Source organism: Lolium rigidum, chromosome 1, assembly GCF_022539505.1.
Source record: "Lolium rigidum isolate FL_2022 chromosome 1, APGP_CSIRO_Lrig_0.1, whole genome shotgun sequence".
Lineage (NCBI taxonomy): Eukaryota > Viridiplantae > Streptophyta > Magnoliopsida > Poales > Poaceae > Lolium > Lolium rigidum.
This window is the reverse complement of record NC_061508.1, coordinates 338,471,375-338,499,069: the sequence shown is the minus strand read 5'-3', so window position 1 is coordinate 338,499,069 and position 27,695 is coordinate 338,471,375. Positions and strand designations below refer to the sequence as shown.

Below are 27,695 nucleotides of genomic sequence, written 5' to 3'. Positions count from 1 at the left end.
ATCATAGCAATGACCTTGGATTTTATGAAGGCTTCATTCATCTCGAAGCCGTCATTGTACTTCTCGAGCACCAAGTCCCTTGACTCTTACTCTAAGAGCACCAAGCCTAGCATAGGCATCGGATACGGATTCTCCATCTCGAATCATGAACTGGTGGGCCTCTTGCTTTGCGGTCTCATAAAGAGCTGATTGGATCAAATTGGTTCCCTCTTGGAGTACTACGATCCGATCCCACAACTCTTTAGCGGAGACAATGTCATCGACTTGATCAAGGAGCTTGCGGTTGATGCCACTTCTAATCTTGTCACGTGCGGAGGCATTGAGTTGACGGTTGTAGAACTCGGTGGAGGTCAACCGAGTAGGATCTTGTGGCTCCCGATGTCCATGAACAATGAGCTCCCATAGCTCCACACTGCAGCATTGCGAATATGAGATTCCATAGCAGATTTCCAATGTGGAAAGTGAGTTCCATCATAATGGGGAACGGTCCCACTATGGTTTATATGAGGCATGGGTGAGGTGTTTTTGGGATAGTCATGGTTAGCTTCATGGTAGGTTTCCTTAGAGACCGGAGCCCCACTAGAAGTTCCACCGGCAGTTAAGTTCTTAAGCATGGCAGTCATTTTCGTCATTTGTTTTTGTAGCTCATCCTCCTTTTTCTTCTTCTCGGCATCATATGCCAAGAGTCTAGATTTCATCTCTTTAACCGAAAGGTTAGAGTCGTCATCTAGATCCTCGAAAAGTTTATCCATCTCACTCTTAAGGCGGTGAAGCCCTTAATAAGAGTTCAGGCTCTGATACCAATTGAAAGTATAGAGATGGTAAACCTAGAGGGGGGGTGAATAGGTTTCTACAGATTTTAATTCTTTCAATGCAATATTAGGCTTTGCGGAATATAAAGATGAGCCTAATGCAAACTAGGTGGAGCAACCTATATGAGGATACAACTAACTCGAGCACGAAGGCTCTCACGAGCGATTAAATCACAAGTAAGGAGTTCGGTTAGAGATAACCGATAGCACGCGGAGACGAGGATGTATTCCCGTGTTCCCTTGCTTTGCAACAAGGTACGTCACGTTTGGAGGAGTGGAGGTCCCACGAAGGATTCCCGCGCCACGAAGGCTCACCCTATTCTCCGGAGCCTATCCCACGAAGGAATAGCTCACTCACTTGTGGTAGACTTTGAGGTAGCCTCCAAACCTTCACAATCTTGCCGGAGCAAATCCACGGCCCGGATGCTTCCGGACTCCTCTTGCCCACCTAGGGTTTCCAAGGAAACCTAGGAAGCAAGCTTCTCAATGAATACAAGGGGGAATGAGATTTGGCTTGGTAGAACGGTAGATCGGGTCCTCCTCTAATGATTCCCGGAGGGATTTGAGTTTGGGTGGAGGAGGAGGGAGATCCGAGCCTTTTGGTGTTTCTAGCAATGGAGTAAGAAGAGAGAGAGCTCAAGAACAGCTTGTAGTATGTTGCCTAACCCTTCCAAGGTAGAAGAAGGGGTATTTATAGTGTTCTTCAAAATCGGCCGTTGCCACCTCGGCATTTTTCCTCGACAAACCCGGTTGACCGAGCCCACGAGCCGGACAGCCCGATCGTGAGGCCGGTCGGGCCGGATCAGTGACCGGGGCTCCTTTGCGTCGTCCTGGCGCTTCTCCGGTTGGTGGCCGGTTGCTGCCCGGTTGCCGACCGGTCGACCGGACGGAGCGCCGGACCCGCCGGTCAGGAGCCCGGTTGACCGGGCGCAAAACCGGATCTGCTGGCTCCTCTTTTGGAGCCCGGTTTCCGGCCGGTTGACCGGCCAGCACGCCGGACTGGCCGGTTGCTGGCCCGGTTGGACCGGGCTGGTGACCGGATTTCTCCTGTAACCCCTTTTTGATTGTTGTTGAAATGGGGGGTCTCCTTTAGCCTTCTTGTTCCTTTGATACACCATTTACGCCTCATTGCCTAATACCTGAGATTAACCTTATAAACACATTAGGCCAAATACTTTAGCACGGTGTCATCGTTACCAAAATAATGGATAAGGGTGAAATACCCTTACAGCTTGGAAGACGAGAAATAAGTGGGAATGGGTATGTGGTTGGTGGATCTAGCGCCAAAGGCCCTCCAGCGAGCTAGATTTGTTGTCAGCGACGCCAAATCGCATAGTCCAGAGCCGTCGTTGACTTGTTGGTGACTTTTTTAGATAGTGATATATGATGTTGCATACATCCACCAAATATGTTGTGGACACGGACGAGATATGTTGTGGAAGAAGATGCGAGATGTTGCAATATTTGTATGGGAGTTTGCTACAAAGTTTGTGTTTCCCTAGATTTTTTATGTTGCTTTTGTGCTTGCAGTTTTTAACAAATGTTTATGTCTTTTGTTGAGAAATCACATCCTAGATGTTGCAAGATTTTTCGGGCGATTGCTATAAGGTGTATGTTCCTCGGATTTTTTTCAATGATGATTACATTCTTTTTAAAATGCTACGAACACATGATATTTGTTGTTGTAATAGATTGTGGCTTTTGTTGAGAAAACTAATAAATTTGGTTACAAATAAATTGTAGTAAAAAACATTGCTTAGCTAATTTTTCTATTCTTACAAACACATGATTTTATTTGTAATAGTTTATAGATTCATGTTAAAGTTATTAGCAGTTTTTTGGTGCAATCCAATTTACAGCAAAATATTGTTGATTAACCATTCATTTTCCAATATTTTTTAAAAATGTTACAATAATAATACAAGACCATGTTTTATGCGTGTGGTGATTTTTTTCCAATAATCTCTTATGGTGCAAATCATGGCTATGAGATATAAGTGTTGCAAATATGGTAAAGGTTAAAACTAAAGGAATATACTCTCTAGATCTACGTAGATGTATTTAATATATAGATACGTAGACAAATTTATTTTGGATTGAGCGGCGAAGGGACGGTGCGCAGTGCAACCCATTTTTTCAAGTGGGCGATCGACTCGCTGCGCAGGAAAAAAAAAAGAAAAAAAAAACCTCAGCGCTCAGCGGCGAATAGCGGTGGTAGACGCAAGTCTGTCCACTAACTCTGAAGCAGGCTCTGCTGCTGCTGCTGCTGCCTCCCCTCCCTATCTTCTCCGGCGAGCCCCACGCCTCCCTCGCCGGATGTCGGTGCACCCCGATGCTGCCCCCCTCCGCCGGCATCCCTCCGCCGCCACCTCCCGCCTTCCTCTCTAGCACCACCTCCTCTTCCCTCCCCTCCCTTCTCCTCCCTCCCCGACACCGCAGTCGCCGACGATGCCTCCCCGTCCCCAAAGCCGCCGCCTTTCCGCCCAGGCGCCCAGTCCCGCTCTCCTCCAACATCAACGTCCCTTCCGCCGAGGACCCACCACCACCCTCCGCCACCTCCACCTCCCCCTCGCAGCGCCCCTCCTCCGCCTTCCCCGCCGCCCCGACGGAGGACCCGCTGGTCTCCAAGCTCCGGACCCAGCTGGGCGTCATCCACCCGCTCCCCTCCCCGCCGCCCCTCCCCTCCCCCACCATCCCCGCCCTCACCCTCTTCGCGCTCTTCTTCTTCGTCGGCGCCGCCTTCGACAAGCTGCTCACGTTCCGCCGCCGCCGCCGCGCCGAGCGGGAGGTCAGGGTCAACGGCACCTGGCCGCAGGTGCCCACCTCGGGGACCTTCTCGCTCTTCCTCGAGGAGAAGGACCTGCAGCGCAAGGAGTCCGTCGAGTGGGTCAACATGGTGCTCGGGAAGCTCTGGAAGGTCTACCGCCCCGGCATCGAGAACTGGATCGTCGGCCTCCTGCAGCCCGTCGTCGACAACCTCCAGAAGCCCGATTATGTCAACCGGGTCGAGATCAGGCAGTTCTACCTCGGCGAGGAGCCGCTCTCCGTCAGGAACGTCGAGCGACGGACATCGCGCCGTGCCAACGATCTGCAGTGAGTTCAGCTCGCTCCCTCTTCTTGTTAGTGTTAGCGAGTGCGTAAGCATAATTCAGTCAACTGTTATTTGTTTGGAATCAGAGTATCAACTCATGGCAGGTATTTGTGCAGACATTGCTATTAGGAACAACTCATGATATGTTGATATGTTGATCTGCAATTGATTGAAAAATTGACTATCACTATATAGAACAATGGCAATCAGAGTAATGAATTACAGTTTTCGGGCTAATTAAATATTTGCAAGGTAGAAGATCAATAGGCTGGCATTGTTATAGTCCACCACCCAAACCAACTCCTAGATAGCTTCAAAGGTGTGTAGGCAGCCCACCTCATCAACTTGATTGATGTTAGTGCTACACAGTGTGAGTGTCTGTTACTCTTCAAATAGTATGTTAATCAATTGTGTATTTCAGGTACCAAATCGGCATCCGTTATGCTGGTGATGCACGTATGGCATTGGCCCTCTCCTTAAAGTTCAGTCCCGTACCAATCGTCGTGCCAGTCTGGGTTCGAGATTTTGATATCGATGGGGAGCTGTGGGTCAAACTAAGGCTTATACCGACAGCGCCATGGGTGGGAGCTGCGTCTTGGGCATTTGTGTCCCTTCCAAAGATAAAGTTTGAGCTCTCGCTATTCCGGCTTTTCAATCTTATGGGTATGCAATTGCTTATGCAACCTTGCTGTTCCCATTTGCAAATTATGACTAATTTCATGATTTCTTGAATGCAACAACGGTTACTCAGTAACTTCTTAAGATTAGGGTGTAGGACATGCTAGACAAATTATTGAACTGAAGATATGTCTTACAAATATACCTCTCTTCTGCAGATAGACCTAGTGTTCATTCTGGTTGCATTGAGATGGCTGAATTTTTTATGTACTCTGTTAAAATATATACTTCCGAACAGTTTGTTATCAAAATATTGTATAGGTCCCACTGCTGATATTTACATGTCACAAAGATCTGCTGGTTTTTGCTGCTGACCCAGAATTGTGATCACATGGGACTGTAGATTTTCTGTGTCTTCGATTTGTGAGTCTCTGCATGCAGAAGTGCAGAACAATGTCAACATGTTGTGAGTCTCTGCATGCAGAAGTGCAGAACAATGTCAACATGTTACAGTTTCTACTGTCTGCTAAATTTGTGATATGTGTCCTATTCAGACGCTCTTGTCGTATTTTATTGGGTGATTGTTAGCGTTTTATATACTTTTCCGTGTCCCTTTGATGACATGACCAGCTATTAGTTTGATTCTTTGCTAACAATTTGCTAAACATTCTTTGCATGTACATGGTCTCGCCTCCACCAGCAATTCCTGTTCTGTCAATGTAAGCCCTCTTCTAAAATATCTATGCGGAATCACGGTTACATACTGGCATCGCTACATTGAGAAATGCTTACTATTGCATTTATTCACTTTTTAGTTACTGTTTTTGTACTGATAAGGTGATGCTGTGCACCCAGGTCCCCAACCCATCCACATGTCCACTCTGACCCCCTTCACCCTCCCTACATTGCTTTCTTGTTTGCTCTAGTTCTAGGAGGTAAAATGATGGTCCATGTGCACTTCTTCGGTGATAAAACATTTGATATAAATTGGTTTGAACTACCAATGTTACTATTTAATATTTATTATTCCATCCTGCACTTACAGGTTAGTGAATTTGTTAGTACTGATGGTTTAAATATCCAGAAGATAGAGAGGGTGTTTCAAATTCAGTGGTGAATATATTTAATTGAAATCGTACTACATTGCCTCTATCATGTTTCAAGGCAATTCTGTAGTTATGCCCAGAGTTAGTGCCTTCAGGCTCAGTTCATTGTCAGAGCTAAATATCACTTTTATGCTACTGTTTGATAGAACTATCTTGAACCGTTTTGCAGCGACCTAACAAGTTACTTGTTATTTGTGCTACTAGATTTCTCACAAAACTTCTAACGGAAGACCTGCCACGTCTTTTTGTCCGCCCCAAAAAGATTGTCCTTGATTTTGAAAAGGGGAGAGCTATGGGACCTGTTGCAGGCGATGTTGCCAGTGACATAATTCAAAATGTTGCAAGTGGTATAATGCAAGGCGTTGCTACTGACCTAACTCAAGAGGGGAATAAGGACTTCGTTGGAGAGCTATCAGTGACACTAGTTGATGCTAGGAAGCTTAGCTTTGTCTTGTTCGGTAAGGACTCTTCACTATGTTTGATTTAGCATCTGTTTATTAATTAAGAGGTGACCCATCCAGTTCATATTTGTCGAGCCAATATTGTCCCTTGTCATGTTAAGCAAGAAAGTGCTCTAACAAATTTCTGCAGTTAGTATGATAGGTCTTGGCAAAGTTTAAGCTGGGCCAAAAAATATTGCTCCCTGTCCACCCCTTTTAGGGCTGAAACAGTTAGCTCTGGCCCAGTCTCCAGTGTCCCTGAATTTTTCTGGTTGAGACGTTTGTGCCCAGGTCTATATTGAAGCAGTATATTGATGGAAAGAGTTTCACAGTCAAACACCTATTAAATTCATTAATATAATCACAAAATATGAATACAAATTAATTTATTTTTTTCAAAAAGCTACACTTCATGTTAACAAACCTTTTAGACACTTCATTTCACTTGCAGGGAAGACAGATCCATACGTTACCATGATTCTTGGTGATCAAGTCATAAAAAGCAAGAAGAACAGCCAAACAACAGTGACTGGCCTACCAGAAGAACCAATTTGGAATCAAGTAGTAACATAGTTCCACTTCAAACTAAGTTTCATTTTACTGAAGTCTGTATCATATATACTGGCATGCTTCTAAACGCTTCAAGCTGAACAGGATTTTTATATGCTAGTTGCGAACCCTCGCAAGCAGAAGTTGTGTATTCAAGTGAAGGATTCAGTTGGTCTTACCGACATCACTATTGGTACCGGAGAGGTAGTGTCCGATTGCTTGCTGGTTCAATAAGCATAAGATCTCCTCTGGTCATCTATTATTAACATGGGATGGGTTTCCGTGTTTACGTTTTTTTCAGGTTGATCTAAGCTCACTCAAAGATACAGTGCCTACCGACAAGATCGTAACGTTGTATGGAGGATGGGGCCCCTTTGGAAAGCGATCATCTGGCGAAGTTCTCCTTCGGCTCACGTACAAAGCATATGTCGAGGACGAAGAAGACGAAGGGGTGAAAACCGAGTACGCCGCGGGGTACATCTCAGACGAGGACGTGCTCGAATATGTCCGGATCGACGGCGGTGCCAAGCAGAAGGGTGACTTCAGCGGCAACGAGCGTGAGACTTTCATGGACCTGTTGGCTCAGCTTCTCGTGAGCGAGGAGTTCCAGGGCATTGTGTCGTCGGCCGAGACCCGAAGCTCGAGAGACGGCAGCGAGCAGGTCGAGGAACCGAAGGTCGGTGATGGTGTCGCGGCTGGTGAAACCACAGTCGTTGCAGGGACCGTGTCCAGTAGCTCAGAAGGTGAGTAATTTTTCCCCCTGAGTCCATGAGGGCTTGCCTGTTTGCTTTGTGGGTAAATGCTGGATTGGGATTGGCTGATTTTGCGGCCCTGACTTGAGTGACTTCGAGTCACTGGCATGTGGATCCAACGTGTCAGTGACTCAAAGTCACCTGACTTTGGGTGTGACAAAGTCAGCAAATCTGCCCCCGTTTATGCTAGCCAGGTGATTGACTTGCAGTTCTTTTTGGCATTTGCTGATTCAGACAGGGCCCTGGTGTGGCTCGCTGCTATAACCAGCGTGATGCTGCTCGTTTCCTCCAACATTGGTGGTTCAGGTTACTTCAATCCTTAGAATGATCAGCATCTGATCAATCGGAAACTGTGTCGACCCCTTCCAGCTTTCACACTCAACGTCGACCAATGAGGATTTTTTTTCTCTCTTTTAGGGTCTCCTCGACAAATGTATATTGTTAATAGCCGAGTAATTGGCGGTTTTTCGTGGCTATAGCTCTTGTCCTTTTCTCAACTTTAGTTCGTCGTTGCTCCTGATCGATCAGTATATGTTGCATATAGCATGTATCTTTTTTGTTGTTGTATGAAAGTAATAATCCACTCTTGATTTTGATTAATCATTATTAATTTGTTAACTTAATATATGGTCAAAAGGGGGATGTAGCTCAAATGGTAGAGCGCTAAACGATGCAAGTTAAGAGGCAGGGGGATCGATACCTCCCATCTCCAATATATATTTTATACTTGGCGATTTTATTGGCTGTGATAAAAGGAAAGGAAAAAACCCCTTCTGAGAGCCTTTCATTTTCAAGAACTATCTATGCGCCTAGATGGGCTGCTATTGGATTCTATGCGCGTAGATGGGCTCCTGTTGGATCTTCAATCCACTCAATATCTGTCAATGGGCTGGAGGGTCGGAAATGCATTTCTGATCTCATGTGCAGATCCTACCTTTATCTAAAAATAAAGATTGAACTGTCAAAAAAATCAGAGAATCCTTTAGGCATGTATATTTACACATTCTATGGGCGCACGCAAAATTTCACTTAAAATCGGCATTTTCTGTGGACTGTGAAATTATATTTTATACTTGGCAATTTCTTTTCTGCAGAAAATAGCCAGGATAAGAAGAAAAGAAAAACCCTTCAGTGAGCCTTTTTTTTTTCGGGAACTGTCTGTGAGCGTAGATGGGCTGCTGTTGTATCTTTAGTCCAGTCAATGTCTGTAAATGGGCTGGAGGGTTAGAAATGCATTTCTAATATCATGTGCATATGCCCCTTTATCTAAAAATAAAATTGAAATCGTCAAAAAAAGTTACTATAGTGAATTTTTTGGCATGTATAATATGTGTGCACGCAAAATTTCGCTAAAAGAAAACATTTTTTGTGCACTATGTAAACAGACAAAAAATGTCTAAAAAATACCTAATTTTAGCACCAAGATTTGTCTTTTTTACACAGGCTGCCAGGAGAGGACCTCCGCCACAACCCCGGCCAGGGGTGCTGCCCTGGTCGCTGCGGCCATCAGTGCCCCAACAGCCACGGCGGCCATCCCGGCAACCACCACCCTAGACCACCTTTGGCAAAGACGACATTTGTTCTCCAGAAAAAGAAGTATCCAAATCACCTCCGATGCCCATTATTGCCTTCAACTGAATGTCTCTTATTCCTTCTTTTTGGCGCAAATGGGTCTGAAGGGTCTAGAGCTGCCATTAAACGGTGGAAATAGTTACATGGAGGGCCTTAAAAGAAAATTAAAATACACACAAGCCCTTGTCATTTACAAAGAGGACCTCAAATTTTTTTAATGAGAAGCCATGAGATCCTCCTCCACCGACGCCAAAATTTTGCTCAATGGTGTGGCCATTAGCTTCGCCTCCAGGGACAAGACCACTTGGGGATATGCTGAAATGGTCGCCACGCTGGAACAATAGGAAGAAAAAGCTAGGGCAGGGACGGCACCCTAGCGCGGAGAGGCTCCCGAAGCCACAGGTAACGGCAACAAGACATTGTCGCCATTGAGAAACTCCACCCGATGCAGCTCCAACTTCAGCCCGCAACGACACAGATCTACAGAAATCAGCCCACCTTTCGCCTCCATGGCGACCAGAAGAAGCACATCGACCCCAATCTGGAGTGTCGTTGCGCTTATTGACTCCTCATCCACCAAGACCAGCCACCTCCACAGCAGCTTGACAGGACAGACCCGACAGCGCTAGCATCAGCGACCAAGAGTAGAGCCTTGACGGCATGACGCCAGACCACCACAAGGCGAACAGCTTACACCTATTACTACCTCTACTATGTTTTCTTGAAAAGAGCCTACCTCCTAGGCTCCTACTCCATCCACACGCCGGACAAAGGCCGCCGGAGCAAAGAAGGGGCAGCAAAGACGTGATGGAGTAAACTCTCAAGAGAAGCTCCCGGAAAGAGAAACGGCGGTCTACCACTCACAGGTTTCATCTCAACTGAATATAGGCCACATTGTTTCTTCAAGTTGCCGTTCGCACAAACCTGTAAACTCAACAACCTGCATTCCTGGATGCATACTAAGGTGTAACTGAGCACAACATTCACAAGATAGCAATAGCAAATTGCAGCTATGGCATGTTCTCCTCTCATCGTAAGAACAAGAAAATCAGAAGAATCTTTCTCTAGTACTAATAGTAAATTGCAGGAATGTCATGTTCTCGTTTAACAGCTCATCATCGTTTAACAGCTCATCGTCAGCTGAAAACGAGACTTTCAGTGTTAGAAAGTCAATATAAAAAAAGAACCACCAAAGAAGATAAACTGCAGGTATCAAAGAGTGGAACAAGAAACACAGCATCATGCAAACACAAATAGAATTTTGACACTAAGTTTAGGGCTCGCTTATTATTATCACAAGCACAGTTCATCCAAAGCTGCTGCACAACAGCACAAGTTTGTAGACACAACAAGGTACCATAACACTAGTAGACCACAATATGACAGCAACACACGACCAGACAACATAAAGGCTCCACTGGAGCACACCGAAGGTACCAGACTTGTGAAACCCAGATACAGAAACAGCTCCATGGTTAGGCACTTACTGGCCACCGCGGAGGCGGAGCACCAGGTGAAGGGTGGACTCCTTCTGGATGTTGTAGTCCGCCAGGGTGCGGCCATCCTCCAGCTGCTTACCAGCGAAGATGAGGCGCTGCTGGTCCGGGGGTATGCCCTCCTTGTCCTGGATCTTCGCCTTCACATTGTCAATGGTGTCGGAAGACTCCACCTCCAGTGTGATGGTCTTGCCAGTGAGGGTCTTGACGAAGATCTGCATGCCACCACGAAGGCGGAGGACAAGGTGGAGGGTCGACTCCTTCTGGATGTTGTAGTCCGCCAGGGTGCGGCCATCCTCAAGCTGCTTACCAGCAAAGATGAGGCGCTGCTGGTCCGGAGGGATGCCCTCCTTGTCCTGGATCTTGGCCTTGACATTGTCGATGGTGTCTGAGGACTCGACCTCAAGGGTGATAGTCTTGCCAGTGAGGGTCTTTACGAAGATCTGCATGCCACCACGCAGGCGGAGAACCAGGTGGAGGGTGGACTCCTTCTGGATGTTGTAATCCGCCAGGGTACGGCCATCCTCCAGCTGCTTTCCAGCGAAGATCAGACGCTGCTGGTCCGGGGGGATGCCCTCCTTGTCCTGGATCTTCGCCTTGACATTGTCGATGGTGTCCGAGGACTCGACCTCAAGGGTGATAGTCTTGCCAGTGAGGGTCTTCACGAAGATCTGCATGCCACCACGCAGGCGGAGAACCAGGTGGAGGGTGGACTCCTTCTGGATGTTGTAATCCGCCAGGGTGCGGCCATCCTCCAGCTGCTTTCCAGCGAAGATCAGACGCTGCTGGTCCGGGGGGATGCCCTCCTTGTCCTGGATCTTCGCCTTCACATTGTCGATGGTGTCTGACGACTCCACCTCCAGGGTGATGGTCTTGCCAGTGAGGGTCTTGACGAAGATCTGCATGCCACCACGGAGCCTCAGCACCAGGTGGAGAGTGGACTCCTTCTGGATGTTGTAGTCAGCGAGGGTGCGGCCGTCCTCGAGCTGCTTGCCAGCGAAGATGAGGCGCTGCTGGTCCGGAGGGATGCCCTCCTTGTCCTGGATCTTCGCCTTGACGTTGTCGATAGTGTCAGAGGACTCCACCTCAAGGGTGATGGTCTTGCCGGTGAGGGTCTTCACAAAGATCTGCATCTGTAAATACAAAGTAGGCCAGAGTTAAGTCACAGTATAACGGAAATCTTAAGAAAAACAATACAGGAACCACTATGCCGTGATCCTAAGAGAGAAGAAATCATGCAGGCATATTTCATCATGCAGGCATGATTTCCAGAGTGGAATCGATGCACAACTACGAATCCTGCAACTAACTACGATGATCAACAGTAAATTTCCAGTAGCATCCGCCAACAGATCAGGCATAGGTGCAATTTAACCACAAAGTTCTACTTGCGTAATTTGATCAGTTCCAACTGCTAGCTGCTCTATGCTTACGTAGAGCTGCAAGGACACAGGCGCAATCTAATCACAAACCTGAACCCTACATAAATCAGAAGAAACCCACGGGAATACTTCGAATGTTCAGCTCCAACCGAGCAGAAATAGCCACATACACAGAACATATTGATAGAAAGATGAACAAACTACTCACGTAACCATGTTTTAGCAGTTCCCGCTTGTATTGGTTCTACGCTTAAGCAGAGCAACAAGCTAGATGCATCTCTCAACAATAATAATAACGGCATACGAACATAATTTCCAGAGTCAGATCGATGCACAGCTACGGATCCTTCCTGCAATTAACTACGATGACCAACAGTAAATCCCAGGCGTGTCCCTTCACAGATCAGGCATAGGCGCAATTTAACCACAGCCTGAGCGCTACAGAAATCAGGAATCCACGGGAATAGTACGAATATTTAGCTCCAACCCAGCAGAAACAGACAGCTACACCCAAAACAGATGAATCGAACCAACAGGCAGCACCATCGCGCCTCAAATCGGTAGATCTACTCGATAATTAAGGCGTAATCCAGGGGAATTTCACGACAACGGGACTACGGGAGGCTAATCAACAGCAAAGTTCAACAAATAGCAGCGCTCACCCACCAGATCTACTCCAAACGTCTAAGCAATCGAGCGGAACCAACAACAGTCGATCCACGATACTGGCACCAACGATCGATCTGCTGCCAGGGAACACGAACAGGAGGGGGGAGGGAAGGCGATCGAGGACTCGCGTACCTTGAAAGGAGGACGAAGGAGCCTTGGCTACGATCGGGTCGGAGATTTTTCTTGGGCGAGATCGGTGACGGACGGGATTGGATTTGTGTGGAGAGGATATGGGGAGGAGGTGGGATTTTATAGGCGGCTCCGGTGGAAGAGTCTTGCGAGCTTACGGCACCGGCTAGGAATCCGTCCCTGCCACGCAATTTCCAGGGAAAGGGGCCAGCGAAGCTATCGAAGATTTTCATTTAACACGGAAGGGTCTTGAAGGACCCAGAAGTTACGAATTCATATATTCGGCTTGATTTTTGAAAGGCCAACGTTAGCGTGTAGCTGGCTGTAAAAACAGAACCTATCAGCTGCCTCCTCAGCCGTGCGATCCATTTAAGTCCGTGTTTTCCGTGCGTTCGATTATGTACTAAAATGGTTTGCATGTATCAATTTTTTAAGAGTATGTAACATTTGTTTTCAACATTTTCTCTATAATCAATCAACTCACGAAAATATGGCCCACGGAGTACTCCACTCGTGGAATTCATCTTCCCCGTCTCGGTTCTGTGGGATTGCTCCCTTCGAGATCTCTCCAAGGTCAGCCATGGCAGGGGAGAGGAAGCCCACGACTTGGCCAGCAAGTGCGCTGAATCATAGGGCCTGCTAGTTAGACAGACTGCACACGAATGAGCTACGATCGTACTGACCGCCAAGTGAAGGAGCCGACAGGCGGAGCTGCAGATCGGCGGCCAGTTGTGGTGAGCATTGGCGATGCGGTCGTCGAGCTCATGGATGCCGGATCCCGCCCACATGACCTCCCTTGCGAGCAGCAGGGCTTCGCCGCTTCGATCACGTGGACAACATCCTCGAGCGGCCGAAGAGGTGGAGGCGCGGATCCACGAGCTCAGGTCACGCCAGCATGAGGAGGGAGGAGCGGAGCCATGGGAAGAGAACCCCGGTGGCGGTGTGGCTCAAGCGGCGGCGCGGATTCTATCCATAGGCACTGGCGCCAAGCCTGCTCTAGGCGGCGGTTCGGGAAACAGAGGTTGGGAACAAAGGAAGTGGGTTGGGTCGGGCAAGGTTGACCGGATATGAGGAAGACATGTGTGTGGGTTTTGTTATTTTCGTTACCTTAGACGTAGGATGTGCGTGTGTGCGTTCTTAGGGATGTGAGTGTACCCTCGTATGTATTTATGAGCTCCAACGTTCTAATGTGTTTCAAAAAAAAAAATAGGAGGGTTGATCATTCCCCTACCTATTGGCTTAACCACCATATTAACAAGGAGAGTATAGGGAGCTTGACCTTTTGTTGGAGTGTGGGCATCAAGATATTGGTGGAGAATCTAAGAGTGCGCCGCTAAAGTTCTATGATACAAATCAATAATTCAGACTAGGCCATGGAAAATGTAAAGGGGATTTGATTACACGCCATCGTGATTGAGGATCAAGACGAATACATGGTATCGAAAGAGGATTTAGAGGTGAATGCAACTAGTTGAAAGAGAAAGGAATGAAATAGATGGTGCTGATGAAGGAGAAATTTGTGTCGGCACTATGCATGAAGAATAGTGAAATTATGGATTAACAAATATAACTTTTTAAACATGTTAACTTATTAAAATTATATGTTGATCTAATACTACTTTAGAATTTTAATGCTCTTAAATGTCTTCCCAACAAAAAAATACTATTGCTGGCTATACCCAAGATAATCTCTATCTTTATCTTTACTACTTACTAGTAAAGTTGCACGTGCAAGCGCACGTTTTCATTAAAACAAAATTTTATTTAAGGCGAATGACACCTAGAAAACAGATTCCAAACCATCAGACATGAGACATATCGTGCAATTCATAGTTTATTTGCTAACACAAAAAAAGGAAAAGAAATTACGTAAAACTAAAAGCCAAAGAATGTTGTATAAACTGCCAATCCTATTGGATTTGAGTGTCAATTCTGTGACAGAAAATTCAATTGAATCAACTAATCAAAATATATCTTAATATTGATACTTACATTGCCACTATAGCTCATCTCACTTATAAAATTATTTACAAACTGATTAACACTGTAGGCTCCTCCTATACTCTTTTTATTCCTCGAGACCTCTGAAAGCAGCAGATGTTGACTCATATAGTCAAGCAAAAAACTTGCAACCTCTCAGCTTTGTGTCAATATGCAATGCACTTTTATCATTTTGCATGATCATTTCCGCTGAAGCTATAATGGCCTAGCTTTTCATATTCTGCAGGAGGACAAACGACTTAAGATCTTTTAACTGTGACAAGCAAATGAACGTGTTCTCATTTCGGATAGCAAAGTAGTAAATAAATAACTAATGCATCAGCCACATAAATGCGTAATTGAAGGTGCATTGGTCCATGCTTCATAAGTGTAAGTACTCTGGTGTAAAATAGTAAATATGCACATTTACAAAAAAAAGCAGTAATAAAGAAGTAAATAGACCTTTCTCTGTCTAACAAATCACTAATTACATGACCACGTTGGATCACTTCATATGTACTATGCCTATTTGTCCCTTTTTTTGAAGCAGATCTAGTACAGGGAACACAGTGCTTCCATGGCACCAAGAGCATTATTTTGTGAGGAGACAAAGGTTCAATAGCTAACAGATCCTCCATCCAAGTTCTGTTGTTGATCCCCAATCATACTGCAAGTTAGAAGAATATAGAAGTCTCAGATGCTGGGAACTCTTTTTGTGCACATCAACGGAGAAATTCCACTTCAGCCATGTTACAGTTAAACTCGACATGCTTCTTCACATTACAAGCCCCTTACAGTTCAGTTCAGATCAATGAGTGACACTGAAGATGGAAGACATATTTTCTTAACTACAATAGTATCGCGTTATAGTTGTCTACATACCTAGCAGAATCGAGAATATTACAATTTTATCATCAACTTGTTTATTGAGAAAACAAAGGTTGCTAGAATTAAGTTCGGAAGCATTAGGTTTTTTGTTCTTTCAGATGATGGGTGTATATGTGTTGTAGTGTGGATCTAGTGTATCTTCGATAGTAAATTAAATAGTTGGGAGTATGTGCTGAAACAGATCTAATCACAATACCAATGCAATCAAATACCAACAACTCAAATGAGGGATTGGAGTACGTAATTACTCCCTTCTTAGAATTAAATTCTAAAAATAACATGTCAAGGATTCCGTGGACAAGCAATCTCAATGCAGTGACATATCTTTCTCTTCTATGTTAAGGACCAGAACAAGTATAGCAGCATTCTGATGATTTCTTGATCTCAATCGTAAGTCATTTTCAGGAACAAACATAACACATAATTGAAAACTTGAAGGAACAGAAGAGGTACTGAAAATAGCATGTTGTTTGTTAAATATAGAGTGCTTTAGAAATTTGGCTGCAACCATAGAAAATAATAAAAATATGTTATTTTATTTATATTGCAAATTCTACTACAGGATCCATGAGAACATGCCATTTCTTTACATTGTAAATTCTACTAAATAATGAACTGATGTTTTTCAAAAAAAATATGTTGACTCCATATTGTGTAAGATCCTAGTGATGTTAGGCAAGCCATTCTTTTATAACTTTATATCAAGGATGAAGTTGATCAGCTTCAGCTGGAGATGTGACACTACAAGAATCGAGTTTTAGCCCCATACCAACATTGCTTAGGTAGACCTCAAGTCTCCCCTCCCTGTTCTGGTTCTTGATCTTCCTACCAGAGCTGCCATATCTGATCTGCTCCTCATCCATGTACCACTCTAGTGACATATCCCCCACAGCAATATGTGGCCCTGCCTGCGAACAATAACGTACTTAACATTCGAGATCCCGAGTACACAACTAAAATGGCATGTGCATAGCAACCAGTCACCTAATCCTTAGAGTCCCTCTCCCCTGCCCCTGCAGCCTCCTCCTCGAGGCATGTGCATAACGGCCCAACCAGCCAAAACCACCATGGATCAACGAAAACCACTATGAGAGACCAAAGGATGTTCAAATTTGTAGGGAAAAAGCATCAGGTATAAGTGTAGATGGACCAAATCTACTCATAGCCAATAACTGAATGACGAAATACACTTTTTCTTCATTATGAAAAAAATAGTGGTATGTATAATTTAGAAGGAGCAGTTTGGGAATTTCATGTACTAAACCCATGCAATTAATATGCCAATACAAAGAGCGATACTCTCCATACCTGGTTATTGCACTAAATATTGGACATAGGACATGCAAGGTCATTTATTGCACTATCCCATGATTTTAAGAAACTGATGTAGCAACAGAGTTGATAACAAAGACTGTCTGCAAGGACTCCAGTAAAAATATGTGCTTAACTTTGAGCATCAACAAAAATACAGGGAACACTTCGACAAGAATCTAGAAAGATAGCTCCACCTTACTAAGAACTAAATCTGCAAATAATGAATAAACATAATAAAACGCTTCACAGGATAATTTCTTTTGTAATAGAGATCATTATTTCTGTTGGAATAGCTTGACATCTATTAAAGTAGAAGGAAAACACCAATTTTGGGGCCATATTTCTGAGCTATGTGAATTAACATGCATTTTCTCTTGCTCCATTTTGGTCTCAGCTTGAGCTCAGCATATCCCGCCCTTACAGCCATTAAAGTGAAAGGAAAACACCAATGCTAGGGCCATATTTCAGAGCTATGTGAATTAAATATGCAGTTGCTCTTGATCGATTTTGGTCTCAGCTTCAGCTCAGCATATCCCACCCTTTCAGCCATGGATTCCTGAAAAAGCTTTGCGCTACCAGAGGAGGCTTTAGCTGTGCACAACTGCAAGCTGTGTAAGTTCCATAAACAATCAGATCCACAAATTTAGAAAGCATTCATCATGGTATATGCAGAATTGGACGTGCCTTTCAAAAGAATGTAATAGATTTTATGTATCATACTCTACTGTTTCTCCAACAGAAGATGTACCGGCAGTTAGATGAATGCTAATGTTTTGGTAAAATCTTAAGGAAGTGATTGGACATTTATATAGCTTCATCCAACAGATCATTAATCCAATAGATTGTCCCTAATTGGTATGAGGCTATGCACTCTAATTTGGGAATATTGTACAATGGTCCTAAATCAGCTAATACCGAGATTCTGGATTCAAATAAATAGAAAGTTTGTAAAGTACATGGTGTAAATACTGACCTCCCCTGCACTGCCTTATTCTTTCAGAAAAGATAAGGAGGCTATGAATAAACTATGCAGCTGAAGACAATTAACTTCAGCATTCGTACTTGGTGCAACCATACCATATAGGTGATGCATACTCTACAAATGACACCCACTACTAGGAAAAGGGCTACCGCCGGCGAACCAAAATTGCCCATTGCCGGCGCACCACGAGCCCGCCGGTGCGAACGCGCCGGTGATAAATGGTCACTGCCGGCGCACCAGGCAGTGCGCCGGCGATAGATGGATACTGCCGGCGCTCCTTCGACGCTTCGCCGGCAAAGAACAATTTTCACCGGCGCACCATCAGGTGCGCCGGCAGTAGTGCGTCCAGCACTGGCGAATTCAACGTGCGCCGGCAGTAGGCCATTTAGGTGCGCCGGCAATAAAATCGAAAATTCTTTTTTCAGCTTTTTTCCAGCATATTACAATACATATTTGACAGACAGCAGTATATATTTACAACGCAGTTCATATTTATACAGTATTACATGTAATATGAGAAGCACATAGAGAGCCAAGTTTCATTTCGGTATCAGTACACAAATACGCAAGTCTCGTTTCGGAATGTTGATTCATACAACATATGTGCATATGCAACACCGAACGACGAAGTTTCACAAAGTTAGAAGTCTTGGTACATAGTCGTCACAAGTATCGTCATACACCTCACAATGTAGGTCCTAACCTAAACTACAATCACATAGAACATGACCAACATGGTCATGATGACCATCATCACGAAGGCCATGGTCTTCATCCGGTTCCTCCTCATGTCCCTCATCTCTCCCGCTAGATAACGGGCGTATCTTCCTTCCGCCTCCACCCTAGTGGGGTATCCCTTGTAGCTGTTGCCGCTGAAATGGTGCACCTGTCTCCGACAGTCCTCCCAGTCGTCGTAGACTCCAGGAACCCTCCCCTTGTACACGACATATGTCGTCGGCATCTCCATTCACAAGACAAGTAAAACGTTAGTACCAATGCAATGAACAAGTGCCAACTCAAATAAGAGACAAGTAGTATGAACTAAATAGCATGTGCCTCATACTTTGTTGGTCGAAATAAATAATAACATACAGGGATGGGGTCGGTGAGGCTAGGTAGGATGCACAATAGATTGATATTTGTGGCCATCACACCAAGCCTCACCGGCCCCACCCCGGAGTGTACAAGTGACCGAACATTTTAATCATCGGCCAATGCAATTAAGAAGTGCGAACTCAAATAGAAGACAAGTAGTACGAATTAAATAGCGTGCCTCATACTTTGTCGGTCGAAACAAATATTAACATCCGGGGATGGAGTCGGTGAGGCTAGGTAGGATGCACAATAGATTGATACTTGTGGCCGTCGCACCAAGGCTCACCGGCTCCACCCCGAGTGTACGATTGACCGAACATTCTAATCATCGGCGAACTCCAAATACGAGGCAAGTAGTGGTCGAGTAAATGCAAATAATTATTAAGCTATGTACGCCATAATCTTGAAATATATAGCAAAGTAAATGAAACTACGAGACACATGTTCACATGCACATTCATACAACTAAATAAAAGCAACTAGTCGATTCTATGGGAATATATAGCAATTATTACGGTACGGAAGTTCAAGGACATATCGTTCAAGCTTTAGCAAGTGTTCCCGTCGTAGGATCGGGTTGTACGCCTAGGGGGAATGGACGGCAGCCCTCAAGCGAGTTGAACGGCCTCTCATCACGCGACATCTCCAAGCGGAGGTCTATCTCGTCATTAGGTGGTAGACCATAGCCGTAGAAGAACTCGCCGGACCTATTGTTGACATCCTGCGGGATTATCGTGCAAATGAACTGCCTGGATGCGACCCCGGTTCTTTCTAATCTCTCTATCGGGGACATCCGCCATGTTTGCAAACCTGTTTCGAGATTATACGGCGGCAACATGTCATCTGCGTACTTTATGTACTCCTGCATCGAAGGATGGCGTACCACGCGTCCATCCCATTGTCGGGCGTCGGTCGCCTGAGGCGGGGAAGTTGGTTGTGTGGGTTAAGACCAAGCCTCCTCGGGATTTCCTCTCTACTTTGAGGGGGCCTGCCTTGTTGGCGAAGCCGGTGAGAGCATCATTGAGAAGGGCCACGATGTGGGAGTAGTCTTTCTTGCGGTCCCTACCCGAGTCGAGATAGGCGCATGCGAGTGTTGCGGGTGCACGACGATGAGGGTGCGAGAACTTGTCTCTGCGGAAAACACACGGATTAACCTTTGGAAATGCAAATGGAGATATAGGATAGAATGGTGATGGGGGACTAGCGAGTGATTACTTACTCGGGGAAGTAAGGGATGAGAATGGCGCCCTTCTTAATGTTCGCCGAGCATGAAATCCTCGACCTGTTTGGGTGGCAATCGCGCGATCCCCGGGGTTGCGAGATGATGCTCTCCCGCATATAGAAGGGGTCCATTATGGCGATGGTCGGCGTCCCCTCCTTAACAATGCGGGCAGACAAGCTAAGAGCAACTAGGCGAACCACACTAAAGTGGAGCGCTTGCATGCGATAGATGCTGAAGATGTCGTTGAACCGGATGAAGCACAAGTCCGCGGGGTACTTCTCGACGAAGTTCATGCCGGTTGGCACCTTCGCCACGAAGAGAGGGTAACCGAGGATCTTTTGATTTGAGAAGAAGGTTCTCCACATGCAAGACGAGTCTCATGCAAGCTCCTCATATCCGGGGTGAGTTTCTTCACGACATGCTCCGGCAGCATCGGTTGACCCAAGTGATGCGGAGGTCGCCAATTGTTTGGCAACTTGTCAAGGAGTGGGACCTTGTCCTTGGATTTGGCCGCCGCCGCCTTGTCTTGGGCGTCCTTCTTATTTGCCCTCTTCCTCTTCTTGGGTTGTAGTGCTGGACCATCCATCGCCGTAGTGGCCGTAGCACGGAGTGTGTTTGGGCTCAACATATTTTTGACGGCGGCGGTGGCGACCTCCTTAGGATTTTCCTCCTCATCGGCCGTTTCTTGAGAATCGAACAGCTTCTTGGAGCACACATATTTCAAGCCCGGCGCATCCTCATGGACAACTTGTGAAGACGTAGGAATATCCCATTGGAAGTTGTCACGTTCATATTCCTCGGCCTCCGGCGCGGCGGCTGTTGTGGTGGGGCGGCCGACCTGCGGCGCGGCTGGCTGTTGTGGTGGGGCGCCGACCTCGGCGCAGGCTGGCCGTTCCGGTGGGGCGATGACCACGGGCGCCGGCCGGCTGTCGTGGAGGGACGCCGACATGTGGCGCCGCAAGGTGCTTGTCTTTGCTTGCCGTCGACCCCGAGTAGGTGTTGATCCGAATTAGGGTCTTCGGCCATAGCGGTAACCAACCCTTCGGTGAGGCCAGATTCAACGGGCTATCGTCATCGGCACCATGCGGTTGATTAGGAGGAAACAAATCCTCATAGCCCGGTAACGCCCGATCCACTTCAACCCGGTAAACGTCATCCGCCATATCTCGTGTGTGCCACTTCTTATCCAGGGGCCGAAGGATGGACCCCCTCGCGACGTCTTTGAGTTCGTCGTTTACTCTCATCAAGAAGGTGCATGGCGTCGAGAGCAGCTGCGAGAACATGTGTATGGCGTTAGAGAGAGGGCAAGGATGACGAAACTAATATATTAACTTGATGTACACATTAGTTAATTACCGTGAGGGCGTTGAGCTCGGCTAATGTCGACGGGCCAGCACATGCGGCGGCGGGCGTGCAAGTGACGGAGGGGCTGCTACCGGCATCGACGGTGAATCCCTAGCACCGGCGACATTGCCGCCGGCCGGAGGAGTCTCCATTATAACATTGTCATTGCCGGCGGACGGCGGCACCATCGAGTTCGCTGCCGTCGAAGCTAACCACTTGCATTTTCGGGGGGGGGGCCTTGTTTGCCACCCTCATACCACGCGTGTAGAGCGTCGAAATCTGCTTGGACTCGAAGCGGCGACTTCAGCTTTGACTTCGAGTACGAGCGTAGCTTTGAGTTGCGGTACCGGTTGCGGTACCAAACCAGCTTGGACTTGGGCTAGGATTGAGTCCCTCATTTCCTCCGCCTCCCGCTGCTTCCTCTCACTTGCGCGCATTTTTATCGGCCACGGACGACAAGCCGTAGTGACCATGCTTGTAGCCTGTGCCGGCGCCAGCCACACGGCCTCTATGCGGCCTTCTCGTCGGTGAATGCTCATTAACGATGTTTAGCGCCCGTACGAGAGGCTTGTCCCGAGCTACCCTGCCCGTCGACGCACTGGGAGGAGGAGCCTTCGTCACATTGAGAAAGTCTTTGTCTTTCTTCTTCCTGCGGAAGAAACGCGAACCATTTAGAAATGTTGCTACTATTATATGAACGATACTTGATCTAATTAAACCGGTAAATTGCTTACCGAGTTTTTTCTCCAACGCCGAGGACCTTACGGTCGTTCGTGAACCAAATTATGTCGGTTACGACCTTCGGGTCCGTGACAAGTTCCCGGTTAGTTTCTTCTTATGGTACCGGGACCTGATGAATCTTCTTTCAAGCGGGTCCTTGTACTTGAGCCAGGGGTTCTCAATGCCGGCATTTACATACGCCTCGTCCTCCTTCGCCCAATAGGGCTCCTTTCCCTCGTACCCACGGCTCCCAAGGTTGTGGTTGCCGATGTTAAGCTCCCGCATTTCCTTCCCCCACAACTTGCGATTCTTGGTTGCTTGTAGCTCTTCATTGGCCACAAAAGCATCAAAGTCCGCACGGGTGACATGCGGAAAGGCGGAGTGGACCTCTTCGAAACCTTTGCCCTCGGCAATCAGCTTCCGCACCATGTACTTATAGCTGCTGAGGTGTTTGGTGAACTTCGGGAGGGCTTGTGAGTTCACAATGTTGTTGGTTTGATGAGCTGGAGGCGTAGTCGCCTAGGAACTTGTATCGTGCGTGCAACCTCGCAATGAGCTGGGCTCGCAAAGGCGCTTTGCTCTCAGCTCGGAGGTCCGTCTCGTTGAGATTGACGACCTCTCGGAGGATACATGCCGGTTGGTTGCCGTACCCCTTGGCAACATCCTTAGGCTCCACCGGCAAACCACGCGGGGTCCACCTCTTTGGTCGTGTCTCTGCCGGTGCCGGCCGTGTTTTGGCGCCTTGCCTTCCGCGGCCTCTTGGCTCCACTTGTCCCGGTGCCACTACTCCCGGCGGCGCCGCTAGGATCGTCGCCGCTTGTCTCGCCGCCACCCCGGCGGCGCCGGTTGCCTCATCGCCGCTAGGCTCGTAGGTACTACCCCCGGCGGCGGCGCTTGCCTCGTTGCCGCTCGGCTCGTCGGCACTACCCCCGGCGGCATCCTCCATCTCATGGTCCTCGTCGCCGCCAACACCGGCGGCCTCGGCATCCTCCTCCGTCCTAAAGAAGTGCCTATTGTAGTGCTCCTCTAACTCTTCTTGAGACGACATGGTGGCTTGCACTAATAGAAGATGAAAAAGAGTTAGAATTCACGGAAAAATTCGGCATGACCTTTGCTAAAAATTGGTCATGCCGAGTGCTAGAATTGCCGGAACGGAAATGAATCGACATTCCGGCACTCAATAGCAACTCAATCCCTGTAACAAGTACAATGCAATTCACAAAATGTAGCAGCAACAATAGTAGCAAATAGTAGCAACAGCATTGCATGTACTACAACCAGTATAGTGAGCATTTTACATCCACTGGCATCCCTGGCAGCATTACGCTTAATTACAACAGAAATTCACATATATGATACATGTGTCTTCTCCAACAAACAGTGCCAAACGGAGCTTGTACATCAACACCATGCTACTCTCTGGCTACATAATTAAAACGAGTGCTAAACAGAGCTTGTACCCACTTATACAAAATACACTAGGTACCTTATCATTTTCATTTTGTTTTAAATGAACCGAGATAAGGAACATAGCACCAATTTTCATTCTCTTTTAAATGAACCGAGAGAAGCTCACATGTGTCATTTTAGCAAACCAGAGAGCAAAACCAGAGAGCATTCTTTTTGGCGGTGAGCATGAGCATGAGCGAGTAGCATTTCAAAACCATTTCAAAATCTTTATTTGCAACCAGTGAGCATCAACATGAGCATTCATTTCATTTCCATTTCCATTTTAAATAGTGAAGTAGCAATAGTGAACTAAACCAGAGAACTATTTTAAATGAACCAGATAGCATTTCCATTTCATTTACACTATAATAAAAAACCCCAACTCAATTTCTTTTTTCAACGGCACTTAGTATATAAAGCATTTTATTAAAGCATTTTATTTTTATTGCTAACATAATTTGACGATAGCATGAGCATGAGCATGAGGTTTTTTCACGGTAGCATTTCACCATAACCATCATTTTCATTTTGTTTTAAATGAACCGAGAGAATGAATTAAACACTAAAGTGCTCATTTCACCATTTTTTAAATGAACCGGAGAATGAAACCTACACTAAACCAGTAGCTACAACATTTTTAATTAGGGTTTACCACTAGGATATCTCATGTGCTTATTGTAATAAGCAATAGTAAATATTACCCAGTCCATTAGACCCTAAACATACGTATAACCAGCAACAACTTAGCATTACTGCTAGCATTTTTCATTACGTATATATGGCAGATCATTTTATATATATGGCAGTGGCATATATATATATATATATGGCGATGGCATATATATGGATCATTTTAAATGAACCAGATAAGGAACATAGCACCAGTTTTCATTTGTGGATTATCAGAAAGCTCCAATTATAAATCAACTAAATGAACCTAGCTAGCTACTGTCCATTTGCAACAGCACATCATATATTTATTTAACCTACTGCTGGCATTTTATGAACCATTTTTTAGTAATAGCCAGAGAACTAACTCATTTCATTTGCTAACACTAACCTACGCAAGCATTTACCAACAAGTTAAATGAACCAAGAATTTGCTACTTGCATTTCATCATTTAAAGCAAATAGCAACTAGCAAACAAACCTACGCATTTTAAATTTTCATTTGTCATTTTAAACCGAGTAGCATTTTTATTTTCACTTCACCCAATTCATTTACAGAGAACCATGTACATCTAAATATATTTTCAATAGATATATTTGTGTAGGACATGGTGACCATAGGCCAAAATCATGTTCCTAGAAACTAAACCTAAGCATATGCAAGCCCTTCATGCAATTTTGGTCGATCCTAGCAGTATGTGCATCATTAGTTGAATTGGTTCACAGAGAAAGAAGCTTTGAAATTGAAACTACTACATTTTCACCAAATTGCATTGTATTCAGCCACAATTCATACATTCAAATACAAGGAATATGATGCAATTTCATTTTCCTAACCAGAGAGCAACATGAACTTAATTGTTCCATTTTCTTATTCAACAATTTTAGCAGTAGTTCATTTGAATGTATGAATAAGATTCAATTTCATTTTCAACATGAACAATATGATGCAATCTATCTATGCAACTAGAGAGCATCTAGCGGGAACCCTAGCCCTAACTAGCGGTAGGTAAATCCTAACCCTACCGAGGAGGGAGAGCGAAGGCGGAGGGAAGGGAGAGGGAAGGGAAGAGGGAAGGGGAAAAGGGAAGCTCACCGTGGCTAGCGCGCGGCTCCTTCTTCTCCAACGGCGGCGCCGACGTCCCCTCCTCCAACGGCGGTAGCGTACGGGTCCTCTTCCGCGGCGGCGTGGAGGCGCTTGGTTGGGGGCTTCCGCGGCGGCGTGGAGGCGCTGGTGGATGGGGATGGTGGAGGGCGGTGCGGGGTGGGTGGTGGGGGCTAGTGGAGGGGATGGTGGAGGGGCAGAACGGCGGCGCTCGAGAGGGGGCGGCGCTCGAATGGCTGCGGCGCTCGGAGGGGGAGATGGTTACGTTTGGGGAAGATGGGGGTTCGGCCGAAACGACTAAGTCATATGACTAGTCTTATTGCCGGCGCACCGGGGCATTGGTTCGCCGGGGATAACCTTGTCCCCGGCGAACCAATGCCTCGGTGCGCCGGCAATAAGGCTGAGTCCGCTATAGCTGCGACTTAACCAAATTCACGAGATAGCTATAGGCCACTGGTTATTTTTTTGATTCCTTTTTCTTTTCTTTTTCTTTATTTTATGTTTCTTTATTCAGATATGTTAGTTATACATGAGTGTTATTATGCAAAAACAAAAATATATGTGAGTGTTATTATGCAAAAACAAAAAGATATGTGAGTTACATATACACAAAATATTGACCAACACCATATTAATAACCAAGATATGTGAGTTACTATTTTATTTCCTTCTCTTTTCAAGATAATAACCAAGCAATTAATATTAGTTATACATGCATGCAGAAAATAGACCAACACAATATTAATTAGTCATACATAAAATATTGGCCATGACAATATGAGTAGTTATGAATTACACAAAATATGAGTTATAGATTGCAAATAAAGTTTTACATCATCGATTGAGAAGAGTGTTTCGCTTTCTTCTTGCTTTTCTTGCTCGTCGTTGAATAATTTAGCCCCGTGTCGTGACTTCTTCTTTTGAAGGGTCGACCTGACCTCGGTAGCGTGGTCCTGCTTCTTCTTGTGGTGTATGTTGTGTCTTCGTCCTCGGATTCTTCCATCATTGGGTCTCCGACTTGTCCTTCGAAGTCTTCCTCGTTGGCGACTCCATCCATTCCGACGATGGTCCTCTTGCCTCTCCTCACGATAACACGGCTAGGCCTGGATGGGTCGGTTATGAAGAAGCATTGGTGCACGTGTTCTGCCGGTACCCATGGCTCATTCAGCGCGGTGGCGTTCGTGGACTTTGATTTGTTGGCTTCGGGTAGAAACATGGTGGTGAAATACCGGTCTTCTTTTCGACGCTCTTAGCCCATCGATACGGAACATCGGCACTTTCTCCCCGAGCGTAGTTAAGCTCCCAGATTTCCTCGATTCTTCCGTAGTATCTAGTCTTTACGTCACCCGTCCGAGAATCCATCGTTACCCCCGAGTTACGGTAAACATTGTTCTTGTCTTTTTCTTCCGTGTAGAATGTGTACCCGTTGATATCGTACGCTTGGTAAGTCATGATGTTGGGCGCGGGGCCATGTGACAAGGCCAATACTAGTTTATCCTTGTCAGAATCCATTGGTGGGGGATTAGCATCAATGTGGTCTTTGAACCGGCGCGCGAAAGAGGAGTTGTGCTCTCCGTATATTTACGCTTCCGTCATCATCGGCTTGCCACTTGTTCTCTATCATGGTTTTGTGCTCTTTCAACCAAGGATCGATCAAGTCAATGTGTTGTAGCGCTACTAAGTTGGCCACTGTCAAAGTCGGAAGCCCGACCGGACATGTGCACGTGCGGTTCCTTCCTTCCATTTTTGTGGCCTACTCCCTCGAACCTGCGGAGGTGCTTGTTTTGAGGCAAACCAACGGGGTCCTCGATGTCTAGATAATTCGTGCGAGAAAGAGATGCACTCTTCGGTGAGCCAGCCACATGCGATGCTTCCATCCGGATGTGACCTGTTACGAACGTATCCTTTAATGACCCCATTCATTCTTTCAAACGGCATCATGTTGTGTAAGAATGCCGGCCCTAGACTGACGATATCATCCATGATATGGACCAACGAGATGGACCATCACGTCAAAGAATGCGGGCGGGAAGTACATCTCCATCTCACATAGGATCACCACGATCTCTTCCTGGAGCCTTGCGAGTTTCTTCACGCTTATCGACTTCCGAGTTATGACGTCGAAGAAGTTACGAGCCCGATCCGGCGTTGCACGGACATGGTCATCCATTATACCTCGGATTGCAACCGGAAGAATCTGCGTCATCATCACATGACGAGTCATGAGACTTCATGCCGGCTGAAGTTTCGTTTCTTGGGGTCCATGTATACGCTTATTGGCCGGAGTAACCGAAGGGCACTCGACTCCTAG

At 46.1% G+C, this 27,695-nt stretch overlaps 2 protein-coding genes and 1 long non-coding RNA gene across 6 annotated transcripts in view; 1 reads left to right on the top strand and 2 right to left on the bottom strand.

Moving 5' to 3' along the window:
• Window positions 1-3,045: 3,045 nt before the first annotated feature.
• LOC124700621 (extended synaptotagmin-1-like) lies at window positions 3,046-7,988 on the top strand. The gene is made up of 8 exons (XM_047232717.1): window positions 3,046-3,905; window positions 4,325-4,566; window positions 5,222-5,240; window positions 5,832-6,085; window positions 6,519-6,628; window positions 6,722-6,820; window positions 6,918-7,359; window positions 7,603-7,988. Exons 1-8 carry the CDS (start codon window positions 3,145-3,147, stop codon window positions 7,689-7,691), a joined length of 2,016 nt encoding a protein of 671 aa, XP_047088673.1. The 5' UTR covers window positions 3,046-3,144; the 3' UTR covers window positions 7,692-7,988.
• A 2,306-nt stretch (window positions 7,989-10,294) lies between these two features.
• LOC124700648 (polyubiquitin) lies at window positions 10,295-12,684 on the bottom strand. The gene is made up of 2 exons (XM_047232743.1): window positions 12,620-12,684; window positions 10,295-11,569 (listed from the first exon to the last, which is right to left on the bottom strand). The coding sequence occupies exon 2, from the start codon at window positions 11,567-11,569 to the stop codon at window positions 10,424-10,426; it is 1,146 nt and encodes a 381-aa protein (XP_047088699.1). The 5' UTR covers window positions 12,620-12,684; the 3' UTR covers window positions 10,295-10,423.
• Window positions 12,685-14,847: 2,163 nt separating this feature from the next.
• Window positions 14,848-27,695, bottom strand: part of LOC124700672 — a 14,641-nt gene continuing 1,793 nt past the window's right edge. Inside the window, exons 1-3 of one of the 4 annotated variants that reach the window (XR_007001796.1) lie at window positions 16,469-17,902; window positions 16,254-16,392; window positions 14,848-15,263 (exon numbers count right to left, since the gene is read on the bottom strand). This is a non-coding gene — a long non-coding RNA (uncharacterized LOC124700672). Of the gene's footprint in view, window positions 15,264-16,253; window positions 16,393-16,468; window positions 17,903-27,695 lie in introns of those variants that run through there. The other 3 variants (XR_007001799.1, XR_007001798.1, XR_007001797.1) reach the window with 3 other exon arrangements.

Excerpts from the sequence above, each read along its gene's own strand:
- LOC124700621 (XM_047232717.1), top strand. The coding sequence starts at position 3,145 with ATGCTGCCCCCCTCCGCCGGCATCCCTCCGCCGCCACCTCCCGCCTTC. Across the intron at positions 3,906-4,324 it reads CGCCGTGCCAACGATCTGCA|GTACCAAATCGGCATCCGTT; the intron begins GTGAGTTCAGCT and ends TGTGTATTTCAG. Across the intron at positions 6,629-6,721 it reads AAGAACCAATTTGGAATCAA|GATTTTTATATGCTAGTTGC; the intron begins GTAGTAACATAG and ends CAAGCTGAACAG.
- LOC124700648 (XM_047232743.1), bottom strand. The coding sequence starts at position 11,569 with ATGCAGATCTTTGTGAAGACCCTCACCGGCAAGACCATCACCCTTGAG.